Source organism: Stegostoma tigrinum, chromosome 42, assembly GCF_030684315.1.
Source record: "Stegostoma tigrinum isolate sSteTig4 chromosome 42, sSteTig4.hap1, whole genome shotgun sequence".
Taxonomy (NCBI): Eukaryota; Metazoa; Chordata; class Chondrichthyes; order Orectolobiformes; family Stegostomatidae; genus Stegostoma; species Stegostoma tigrinum.
This window is the reverse complement of record NC_081395.1, coordinates 5699797-5712836: the sequence shown is the minus strand read 5'-3', so window position 1 is coordinate 5712836 and position 13040 is coordinate 5699797. Positions and strand designations below refer to the sequence as shown.

The following is a 13040-nucleotide window of genomic DNA, read 5'->3' as shown; positions in this document are numbered from 1 at the left end:
TTATCTCCATAACTACAAATCAAGTTGCTCATCAGGAACGTATCTATCTCTATTGTAATGTCACTCAATGACTTGACCTCCACAGCCTTTCACAGCAATCAGTTCCACAGACTCACCACCCTATTCCACATCTCAGCTCTAAAAGGTTGTCCTTTCACTCTGAGGCTATGCCCTCTGGTTCTAGTCTCTCCTACAAGTGGAAACATCTTCCCCAGGTCCACTCTATCCAGGTCTCAGTATTCTCTAAGTTCTAATCAGATATCCACCCCCACCAATCCTTCTTAACTCCATTACATACCGACCCAGCGTCGTCATACCACAAGCCCATCATTTCCAGGATCATTCTTGTGAACATATTCTGGACCCCCTCCAAAGCCAGCATAATGTTCCGTAGATACAGGACTCAAAACTGCTCATTATATTCTAAATAATGTCTGATTGGTGCTTTATACAGCTTCAGTAGTACATCCTTGCTTTCATATTCTAGCCCTCTCAAAATGAAACCTAACTTGCATTTGATTTTTAACTGCCAAATGAACCTGCATGTTAACCTGAAAAGAATCTTGAACTGGGATTTCCGAAGCCTTTCCCTCTTTAGAAAATAATCTGCACCTCTATTCTTCCTAATAAAGTGCATAACCTCATACTTACCTCACTTTGTACTCCATCCACCACTTCTTTGCCTAAAGTCCTAGCCTGTCTTTCTGCAGCCTTTCCACTTTCTCAATACTACATGTCCTGCCAAACTTAGCGAAAATGCCTTCAGTTCCTTTGTTTGGATTATTAATGCTTAACATAAATATACAATCCCTAGTGCGGAGAGAAGCTACTTGGCCCACCGGATCTGCACTGACCCTCCAAAGAGCATCCCAACCAGACATCCATCCTGTAAACCCACATGGGATTTTTACCTAATCCATGGCTCATCCATAGATCCTAGGACACTATGGGGCAATTTTTTTTTGTATGGTCAATTCACCTAACTCGCACATCTTTGGATTGTGGGAGAAAACCAGAACACCTTGAAAAAAAACCACACAGACACAGGGAGAACATGTAAATTCCAAACAGACACAGTCGCACAAGGCTAGAATTGAACCTGAGGCAGCAGCGCTAACCACTGAGCCACTGCACTGCCCAACAGGAGTGGTCCCAACACTGACAACTGCAGAACTCCACTAGTCACCAAAAGACCCCTTTATCCCCACTCTCTGTCAGTCAGCCAATCATTTATCGATGCTAGTACCTTACCCTTAACATCATGGGCTCTTACTTATTTAGCAACCTTGTCAAGACACACTGCATCAATAGGAAACCCCACAGAGCATCCAGTGCTGTCATCCTCCTTTCTCTGGATGAGAAACATCACATCTCAACACTCTATCCCTCCTCCAGCCTCAGAGAGGATCAACAGCCCATATCCTTGCCACCTATTTCTATCACTAATTTAATCTCTAATGAAGTTTTCATTGTCACACCCAGACAAGATCTCTGCCACAGTTTCCCTTGCTGACCTCCAGATTTCCTTCCCATACAACTTGCAACTCATCCTGGATGCCTCCAACCAAGATGCTAGCCTGTTCCAAGTCACAGTCCTTGCCCTCACAGCCCTTCACTATCCTGCAGGCACTCTGATGCATCAACTTCAAAAATGTTCTAGTCCCTGTCCCGCGCAGTCTCCTCTCCACAGCTCTGTTCTTCAACAGATTGTCAAAATCTTGCCAATTCTGCTTTGCTCTGAATACACTTCCCACTGCACGATATTAATCACTAGACATACTCACGCACATCATTTCTAGCCACAACCCCACCAGCCCTGCTTCAAAATCCTCTTCAGAACCCAGCACCAGTCACAATCTAAACACCGTCTCCGATCCCTGCTTAGTACCCACTTGTTCCGGTGTCATGTCACTCTCTCACTTTACAGCTCCACATCACTGCACAGAAGGTATCACATTGCAGAAGCGCTGCTAAAAATACCACAGTATTGGAAAACAAAACTACAGAACAGAACCTTATCTACTTGTGCTCCTAATGAATCTGTTTTTGGGGGTTTATTGCACGGGCAATGGAAGGCAAGTGATATAGGAGGTGCACTAGCACAGTAACACCTACACAAAAATTACCTCACCTCTTGCTCCACATACTGCAGGACATAAGTCCAGCCTGTGAAATCGTATGGATTGTCCTCAACTATCTTCCAATACTTCTCAAAGTCTGTGGGGTACGGTGGGATGCTGTCCTCCGCCTCGAGGACCCCGTAATCACCGCTGGCCTGCTCGTACACATCCAGACCAGTGGCAGTGCTGTCTGTCGCCATGTAGTCTGCAATGTCACAACTGATCGGTTTATCCATGGTGTGCTGTGGCCCATTGGCGCTCTCAGGGAGCAGCATTGCTGCCTCCATCACTGTCGCACCGCTCGAAGAGTCAGCCGCCAGTCCGCTCACAGTGTCTTGACCTCTGCCTGCATTCGTGGACTCGGCAATCTCCGATTCCTCTGTTGTTTCCCTGTCCATACCCAGCCCGTCTATCTCCATCTCTGCCATCGTGTCCTGGTCGCTTGGTGGGTTGGGACTTGCAGCCAGGTCTCCTGCTGTGCTCTGAACACCAGACGGACGGGGGCTTTCAGCAGCCAGTTTCTCTACTTCATTTCGGTCATGTGGGCTAGGACTGTAGGCAGCTGTCTCCCCTACAGTGTCCGTATCACAGGGGCCAGGGCTATCTGCAGCCATATCCCCTACAGTGTCTCCATCACAGGGACCTGGACTATCAGCTGCTGTCTCCCCCACCGTGTCCGTATCACATGGACCAGGACTCGCTGCAGCTGTGTCCCCACCAGTGTCTGTATCACAGGGACCGGGGCTACCTGCAGCTGTCTCCCTGACAGTGTCTGTATCACAGGGACCAGGGCTACCTGCAGCTCCCTGCTCGATGGTGTCTGTGTCACAGGGGCCAGGACTGTCGGCAGCTGTGTCCCCCACAGGGTCCGTATCACATGGGCCAGGACTAACTGCAGTGCCCTGCTGCATGGTATCTGTGTCACAGGGACCAGGACTGTCAGCAGCAGTCTCCCCGACAGTGTCGCCATCACAGGGACCAGGGCTAGCTGCAGCCGCCTGCTCTATACTATCCGTATCACACGGGCCAGGGCTGTCTGCAGCTGTCTCCTCCCTAATGTCCCTGTCACTTGGGCCAGTGGAATCAGCCGCCGTATCCAGTAGTCTGTCGATTTTACAGGGAGCAGGGCTGTCAGCTGCTGACTCCTCTCCAGTATCACCATCGCTTGGGCCCGTGGAATCTGCGGCTGACTCTTCTCCTGTGTCATGGGGTCCCGTGGAATCAGCTGCTGATTCTTCCCCAGAGTCTCCGTCACTGGGACCAGTGGAATCAGCTGCAGACTCCTCGCCAGTGTCTGCGGTGGAATCCGCCGCCAGCTCCTCTCCGGTGTCCCCGACACTTGGTGCCGGAGTACTAGCTGCTGATTCTTCTCCGGTGTCTCCGTCACAGGGGCTTGGGCTGTCGGCGGAGGCCTCCTCCACAGCAGTCTCATCAACGCGCAGGCTTAGGGGCCGAGTGGACACATCCTGCGTGATGCACTGATTGCTCCTAACTCGGCGGCTTTTGTTTAATAATTTCTGCTCATTGTCTGCAAAAGAAAAGGGAAGATGTTAATGCACACAGACTCAGTTAGTGATAAACAATCACAGGTCTCGGCTCCAAAGGGGTTAACGACAGTGAGAACTGGTTCAATGTGGAAGGAAAATATTCGGGATGCTCCATGCTTCTGACACAATGTTCAGTTCCAAAATTTACCTTGGGAAAACAAGGAAGTTACAGCAACAGAAACAACGCCCGTTTGAAAACACCATCCCCTACAAGTTCCTCTCTGAGCCACACACCATCCTGACTTGGAAATGTATCTCCATTCCTTCAAATGTCACTGGGTCAAAATCCTGGAATTCCCTCCTAACAGCATTGTGGGTGTTTCTTCACCCCAAGGAGTTTCGAGACAGTGGATCAACACGACCTTGTCCAGGGCAATTAGGGACAGGCAACAAACGCTGCTCACACCTGGTGAAAGAAAGTTTTTAAAAATACCCCAAGGCATTTTCTAAGTATTCACAATATTTGATATCAGGCCTACAGTGAGGCAATAGGCTAGATCACCAAATGCTGGGATAAAGCTGGACTTAAGGGGAGTCTTAATGGAATTTTAGAGCTCAAGATCCTGGTAGCTGAATGCATAACTGCCAATGAAACAGTGACTGAAATGCAGAATGCTCTAGAAACCAGAGTTACTGTAACACACAGACTATTTCTTTGGGGGCAGGGGAGCTAGTGTCTGTGGGTGGCTTTAGGGCTAAAGGAAATTACTGAAAGAGCAGGGAGCAAGTTCATGGAAAAATCTGAAAAACAGGGATTTTAAAAAAGGATTGCTTAGCTCTGAACAAATGTAGATCAACTTTCACAAGGGAGACAGATGTATGGGACTCAGACCAAGTTAGGACACAAGCAATAGAGATTTGAATTATGTTGAATCAAATTAAACATGAGGTGTAAACTAAAAATAGCCAACAGCCCATGCAGGCATTGTATTACAGCTGTCATACTTGATTATGGGCAATGTCACAATCAATAGCGAGTTACAGAAAGGCTGGTGAGTGAAATTGAAAGTAGGACCAAATTCCAAGTTATAAAAATCCTGGAGAAGGTAGCTCAAGACTCAAAACAAGAAATCAAGGTTTTGTGGGATTATGCAGACTTATTCCAGCATCAGGGAGCCTCAGTTCCGTTGCTAGCAAGTATTGGCAGAAAGTGGTGCAAACTTTAAAGGCAACGATTGTATGAGAGGCCAATATCCTCTTAACACAAAAATCTGAATTTAATCACCTCACAATAAGACCTTTGGTGACAGACTAGTAGCTCACAGAATGTCGCCAGCACTATGGGGAAAGACTGACAGCTTCACAGCAGTTTTCACGATGACCAGACGCCAGAAACTTTTTACAATCAGTGAAGTACTTTAAAGTGTAGTTGGTTTTGAAATGTAAGAAACCAACATTCAATTTGCGTAGGCCTCACAAGCAGCAAAGTAGTAATGACCAGATCATTTTATCATGCTGCTGTTTGTGGGATCAAATTGGCCTCAGTACATCATGTAGAGTTGTTCTCCATATGTGCAAAATAGTGGCAGTGGGGTTTTTCACATCCACCTCAAATATGCAGATGGAGATTCTGTCTAGCCCAAAAGATGACCCTTCAGATGGAGAAGGCCCCTTGACAGGCTCCCTGACAGCATCTATTTCCTCAATATTGACTCCTTGACAACATCCTCAACAAGACAGCACCCCCTCAAAGCTGCATCAGATCATCAGCTTCTTCTGCTCCTCAGTGAGAACTGTGAATATGAACTGTGTGATTTATGTACAGATACATTTTTAAAAACAATTTTCATAAGTTTGAGATAACATGGTGTGAAGCTGGATGAACACAAATGGCCAAGCAGCATCAGAGGAGCAGGAAAGCTTGATGTTTCGGGTCGGGACCCTTCTTCAGAAATGGGGGAGGGGAAGGGGATTCTGAAATAAATATGGAGGCGGGGGAGGCAGATAAGTTTGAGCTTAGTTTTTGAGTAGGTAGCCTGTGGGTTTTTCAGTGTCTGAAGTTAATTATTTATTCTAAGTATTTCTGTAGCTGTGGTGATTTCTTTTAAAACAGTTTTTGAGACCTAGCTTTAGAGTGAATAAGTTTGTGTAGATCAGTTTGTTTCGTGTCCCATCAAGGCAAACAATGAGCCTTTCAAGGTTTTCTTCTGAAACTTGCTTTTTAAGCTCAAAAGAAACACCCATCACTTACAGGGAGACTTCTGGTTTCAGTTTTATTTTGAGTTTTGAGCAATGCTTGGAACAGGATTGCTGTGAAGCCCAGGACTCCTGAGAACTGAAGGATATAGTGAATGAAGGGGGTGCTTGAGTTTTGAACTAAAATAACAGATGAAGTGTGAGAATAACTTGCAGTGGTATGGAGGAGGTAGGTACAATCAAAGCATTCAATTTGACATTGTTTCTATCAATTATCTCAATGTTTACAGTCAAAGGGGAAAGGCAGGAGAATAGCACCCAATTCATTCTGCAGAGCAGCGATACTGGCTTTGATACGTCCACACTGTGTCTCTCTCCACAGGAGCTGCCAGACCTGCTGCATTTCTCCAACACTGTCTTTTTTTTAAAGCACTAAACCATGATGCTCATTCAGAGCTGCTACAGACATGGTGGGCTGAATGGCCTCCTCCAACACCAGAACAATTCTGTGATTCTGCATTGCAGATGGGTGATTGGGGTGGGATGGGGGGGCGCAATTACCTTTATTCACTTCTGTGGGCCTATGAGGGGATAATTACAAGTATGGGGCAGTGGGTACATCTACTCCCTGCTAATGGGGGGGTGGGCAGTTAGATATTTCCTTCTGTGGGGCAGGTAGTTCCAGACATTCCCCTCTACAGGGCTGGGGACCAGTCAACACCTATTCCCCTTTAGGCAGGTAGGGGCAAGTTACATCTCTTCCCTTCTGTGGAGGTGGAATTACTCACTATTGGAGGGGAAACGAGAGAGCTACATTTATTTCTCTTCACTCGGGAAGCAGGTACATCTATTTCACTCTAAGATAATAAAATGTGAGGCTGGATGAACACAGCAGGCCCAGCAGCATCTCAGGAGCACAAAAGCTGACGTTTCGGGCCTAGACCCTTCATCAGAGAAGGGGATGGGGAGAGGGTTCTGGAATAAATAGGGAGAGAGGGGGAGGCGGACCGAAGATGGAGAGAAGAGAAGATAGGTGGAGAGGAGAGTATAGGTGGGGACGTAGGGAGGGGATAGGTCAGTCCAGGGAAGATGGACAGGTCAAGGAGGTGGGATGAGATTAGTAGGTAGGAAATGGATGTGCGGCTTGGGGTGGGTGGAAGGGATGGGTGAGAGGAAGAACAGGTTAGGGAGGCAGAGACAGGTTGGTCTGGTTTTGGGATGCAGTGGGTGGAGGGAAAGAGCTGGGCTGGTTGTGTGGTGCAGCGGGGGGAGGGGACGAACTGGGCTGGTTTTGGGATGCGGTGGGGTAAGAGGAGATTTTGAAGCTGGTGAAGTCCACATTGATACCATTGGGCTGCAGGGTTCCCAAGCGGAATGCGAGTTGCTGTTCCTGCAACCTTCGGGTGGCATCATTGTGGCACTGCAGGAGCCCCATGATGGACATGTCATCTAAAGAATGGGAGGGGGAGTGGAAATGGTTTGCGACTGGGAGGTGCAGTTGTTTATTGCGAACTGAGCGGAGGTGTTTTGCAAAGCGGCCCCCAAGCCTCTGCTTGATTTCCCCAATGTAGAGGAAGCCACACCGGGTACAGTGGATGCAGCATACCACATTGGCAGATGTGCAGGTGAACCTCTGCTTAATGTGGAAAGTCATCTTGGGGCCTGGGATAGGGGTGAGGGAGGAGGCGTGGGGGCAAGTGTAGCATTTCCTGCGGTTGCAGGGGAAGGTGCCAGGTGTGGTGGGGTTGGAGGGCAGTGTGGAGCGAACAAGGGAGTCACGGAGAGAGTGGTCTCTCCGGAAAGCAGACAGGGGTGGGGATGGAAAAATGTCTCGGGTGGTGGGGTCGGATTGTAGATGGTGAAAGTGTCAGAGGATGATGCGTTGTATCCGGAGGTTGGTGGAGTGGTGTGAGAGAATGAGGGAGATCCTCTTTGGGCGGTTGTGGCGGGGGCAGGGTGTGAGGTATGTGCTGCGGGAAATGCGGGAGACGCGTTCGAGGGCGTTCTCGACCACTGTAGGGGGAAAAGCTGCAGTCCTTAAAGAACTTGGACATCCGGGATGTGCGGGAGTGGAATGCCTCATAGTGGGAGCAGATGCGACGGAGGCGGAGAACCTGTTCTTCCTCTCACCCATCCCTTCCTCCCACCCCAAGCCGCACCTCCATTTCCTACCTGCTAACCTCATCTCACCTCCTTGACCTGTCTGTCTTCCCTGACTGACCTATCCCCTCCCTACCTCCCCACCTATACTCTCCTCTCCACCTATCTTCTTTTCTCTCCATCTTTGGTCCGCCTCCCCCTCTCTCCCTATTTATTCCAGAACCCGCACCCCATCCCCCTCCCTGATGAAGGGTCTAGGCCCGAAACGTCAGCTTTTGTGTTCCTGAGATGCTGCTGGGCCTACTGTGTTCATCCAGCCTCACACTTTATTATCTTGGATTCTCCAGCATCTGCAGTTCCCATTATCACATCTATTTCACTCTACTGGAAAGACAGTTATATCTATTTCCCTCTGGGGCACGGGGAGGGGGGGGGCAGCATGGTAGTGAAATGTAGCAATCCCTATTGGGAAAGGGGGGGTGCAGAGGGGTATAGTTACATATACACGCCTCTGCCTAAGGGAGATGATAGATACACTATTCCCTTTTCTGAGTTACATCTTTTCTGTGTGGAGATGGTCATTACATCCATGTCCTTCCATCGGGGCAGGTCGTTTATATCCAATCCCCTCGACGTGGAGAAAGGGACTGTAGTTACATCTATTCCCTTCTCTTTGAGCACTGGGGGGGGCATTTGACTTCACTTCCTGGTTCCCATCCGGGTCTGTTTCCCGTCCAAATCCCCCGCCACCAGCCAGACTCCAGCTCTACGCACGCGCTGGTCGCCCCCGCCGGCTGTTCCTCGCCGCCATTACAAGCGACTCTTCCAGCTCGACTTCGGGGGCGGACACCGGGGGAAGAGGGAGCTGTTACAGGAAGGGTCTCCGTCTCTTTCTCTCCCACATCCCACCTCCAACTGTATCCTGCCGACGCGGCAGGCGTCCATTTTCCACCACCACCCCGCGACCCACACATCCCCCGCCCCTTCCTCGGCGTCGGTGACAATTCTCCCGCATCCGCCATCGTTCGCGCTCCCCGTCCCCCCCCTCCTCTCCGGTCAATATCGGTGCCATTCAAACGGTCCGCTCGTTCCCTCACTATCGGTGACAGGACTGCGGTCACTCACCACTCGTTGGAGCGGATGCCGGCGGATTCCGCTCGGGTTCCAGCCACGGATTGTCCACCGCCTCCATTACTCCTGTCACCATCGTCTGAGGCACCGGAACCGGAAACTGCTGTGAGCGGTTGGTGGGGGGAGGGGAGGAAAGCGTAGGGGTAGCCTTCTGCATCTTGAGTCAGGATCGTTCCAATTTCAATTATTCATTTCCCATTATTGTGACTTATTATTGCAAATTAAAAATTTTTTTCTTTGTGTGGGAGTTTAAATAATGCACCCTCAGAGGTCTTCAAGAAGCAAATCAGTTGATTCTAAGTCACCTAAACATCTGGACGAGTCATCTCGTCAATATCCCTAGTGCTAGGTGTGGATCTGGATGAACACAGCAGACCAGGCAGCATCAGGAAAGCTGTGATCAGAGATAATGGGAACTGCAGATGCTGGAGAATCTAAGATAGCAAAGTGTGGAGCTAGACCCCTCTCTGATGAAGGGTCTAGGCCCGAAACGTCAGCTTTTGATGCTCCTGAGATGCTGCTTGGCCTGCTGTGTTCATCCAGCCCCACACTTTGTTATTTAGCATCAGGAAAGCTGACGTTTCAGATCCGGAACGGCAGCTTTCCTGCTCCTCTGATGCTGCGTGGCTTGATTTGTTTCCTAAACACCTCTGAAATTGCATTCTTTGAACTCCCACAGTTACACAAGAAAAAGTTTAATTTGCAATGGTAAGTCACAACAATGGGAAATGAATGATTCTCAGCATTTACTCATTACTCGGCTTATGGTTCTCATTCACTTTGCAATGTTAACAGTCACACTTGTTATCGCAGACACATTAATGTGATAGTTGCAAGATTTTGTCTATCTCACATGTTGCAGGCAAGGTTGTCCCGCAGCATGGGATTTTGGAGAGACCATTCACACGCTACAACAACGCATGAATAGACACCGCAAAACAATCGCCAGACAGGAATATGAGATAATAAAATGTGAGGCTGGATGAACACGGCAGGCCCAGCAGCATCTCAGGAGCACGAAAGCTGACGTTTCGGGCCTAGACCCTTCATCAGAGAGGCATCGTCAGACAGGAACGTTGCCTCCCAGTCGAGGAACACTTCAACGGTCAAGGACATTCAACCTCTGATCTTCGGGTAAGGATTCTCTAAGATGGCCTTTGAGATACAGAACAATGCAGAATTGCTGAGCAGAAACTGATAGCCAAGTTCCGTACTCGTGAAGACAGCCGCGACCGCGATCTTGGGTTCATGCCATGCAACATGTGATCCCACCATACTGTATCTGTAAAATCTTCCTTACGACCAAAACAGGATAAGATCACCTTGATAATGAAATGTGAGGCTGGATGAACACAGCAGGCCCAGCAGCATCTCAGGAGCACAAAAGCTGACGTTTCGGGCCTAGACCCTTCGTCAGAAGGGCCTGCTGTTCATCCAGCCTCACATTTCATTATCTTGGATTCTCCAGCATCTGCAGTTCCCATTATCACTAAGATCACCTTGATAACTTGTTAAGATCTCTCTCTCTCTCTCTTAGATTGTACAGTTTTTGATTATTACTGTGTAGACCCTCATCCCTTTCATGTTATTTCAATTATTTGGTTTATCTCAGCACCCACCTTATTTTTAATTTTTTGTAATTATCTCTTTGCCTCATTTGATCAAGTTATTGGTCACCCTTCACTTGTTATTCAGCTGTTCACACTTGACTCTGTGTCTGACATTATGATCACCTGCAGAGACTTATTATTCAACATTCCACTCACACCATATGTATGATTTTTTTGGTCTGTCTACCTATAAACCGTGTGTGCTTACACTTTTCTCTCACTTCTCCTGATGAAGGGGTTACACTCCAAAAGCGTAAGATTTCAAATAAACCCGTTGGACCATAACCTGGTGTCATGACATTTGACTCTGCCCACCACCAACACCTGCACATCATGTCGTTCTAGGTAGTAGGGAGCCAGATTTGGAAGGTACTGGAGAAGGAGCCTCGATGAGTGTTTGTAGCGAATCTTATAGATGGTACATACCAGTGCTACTATCAGTATATGAAGAAAGTTTTTTTTGTGGGGGGGTGGGGGGAAGGAAGAGAGAAGGGAAGGAAGGAATAAATAGAAAGAGAGATGGAAAATGAAGGTTCAGGTTGGTGGTACCAACCAAATGCTTTATATGGACGTATCCAGTTCCACTTCAGAGCAGGCTAGAGTGTCTCTCCGACACAGCTAAGAGGCACTGATGCATTCTGAGGTACCTTACATCAGTCTAATTTTAAATTAAAAATCTTGTCTACTGATCAAGGACATTTTGACAATGACAGTCTTAACAGAAGTTTGTGACATTGCTACTAATCTTACCAAAACAGATGATCTCATTTCTATTTACAGATCTGTGTCTTGTGCAAACTAATTATCAAATCTGCCTCCATCACAGTGGCTGTACTTAATTGAACGTTACCTGATCCAAGCCATCCTGAAGGATTCTGCTTAAAATCAGGGTGTTCTCATCAACCTCAATATTAACAAGGTCTTTGTTTTAAAAAAAACTTATACAGGACCTTGTAGAGGTGGAGGGGTAGCATGCCTAGCTCTTGGAAGACAGTCCAGTTTCAAGGCTCACCTGCCTTAGAGGTGGATTATAATAGAAAGGAAGTAATTAATTCAAAGTGGTTATTTTCAATTAATGGGCCTGTTCTAGTGATAGTGTCTCAACCTGAGCCAGAAAGAGCTGATTCAAGGCCATTATCTTCTGTGACATGTCCTGAGGTGGGTGGACAGGCTAGTTAAAAATACTTCTTCCAGGCACTGGCCTTGAAAGGGTGGCAAGTAGCCTTCTTGAAGTACTGTAGTCTGTGTAGCATAGGTGCACTCGTAACAAGGAAAGCAAAATAATTCCACATCAGGGTGGCTAGCAACATGGAAAAAAACTGGCAGGACATGTATTCAGATTTAGCCACTGGATGTTTATTTAATGAATTTAAGTAAAAGGGTGAGAGTTAAGTACTCAAAAGGAACACTGATATGTTGGCACTGATATGTAGTGGAAGGCAAGAGTTATGATACTAAAGATGATAAACTAGTAGAAATAGATGTGAAAATAGAAATGATAGTTGTATTTTTGGAATGACAACACACAAGACAGAACCAGCAGAATTTATTGTGCAGTATGTACAATTCCAGCTATTAAAATTTTATACAATATGTACAAATTAAATAATCAACCTCAAAACCCTCACCTATATAGAGCTTTTAGATTTAAGAGATTCCTTGGATTATGCAGAGACCCTAACGTGAAAACTGCAGAAAGAAAACGGTTTCTGCAAGTCACACATCTCAGGTCTAACAACTCTCAAACCATACATCTGACCAAGATGCCTGGCGCGCGCACACGGACTCATTGTGAATCGAAACTATTGTTTCGGCCCCAATTTTTTTTTTGGGGGGGGGGGGGGTTTAAAAAAAAGACAAATGTTCAAAAAAAAGAAGAAAGGCTTATTCCTTAGGGAGCAGCCCTCATTCACTCGAGAGCAGCATTCCTCTGTCAATGTTTGGCCTATTTGACACCAACAACATTGATTCTGCTTAATGAGTTATAACTCACATAGGTGCCTATCTCCAGGGCACAGCATTTCACTTGGTACCACAGCCACAAAGGCAGGGAATTGCACATCAGACAGCTTCCCACACAGTAGTGGGACCCATTACCTCCATCAGAACCCTGCACCCCACCCTCCCACTAGTATCACTAATTAATGAATACTGCCACCAACTCAGACGTACCCCCCCACCCCCGCTGCCTTATTTACTACTAGCACATCAATGAACACTGCATCTTCCACAGGGTGTGGAAAAGAGACAGAATGACAGGCCTCACTGCCCTTCTGTTTACCACTGCAACTATGAAAGAAGATTCTTTGCAATTTCTTAACACTATCATTCAGAGCAAAAGCGACAGCAAGCTCAATCCAGACACAAACTTACTTGCGACCAATCTCACCATCACC

The 13040-nt window shown here is 47.4% G+C and overlaps 1 protein-coding gene across 1 annotated transcript in view; it reads right to left on the bottom strand.

The window, feature by feature from the left end:
- LOC125449322 (pre-mRNA-processing factor 39-like) overlaps nucleotides 1–9145 on the bottom strand; it is a 29798-nt gene extending 20653 nt beyond the window's left edge. Inside the window, exons 1-2 of the mRNA XM_048525019.1 lie at nucleotides 9029–9145; nucleotides 2132–3648 (exon numbers count right to left, since the gene is read on the bottom strand). Coding sequence (XP_048380976.1) covers nucleotides 2132–3648; nucleotides 9029–9110 — 1599 coding nt within the window. The 5' untranslated portion in view covers nucleotides 9111–9145. The remainder of the gene's footprint in view (nucleotides 1–2131; nucleotides 3649–9028) is intronic.
- Between the last annotated feature and the right edge of the window lie 3895 nt (nucleotides 9146–13040).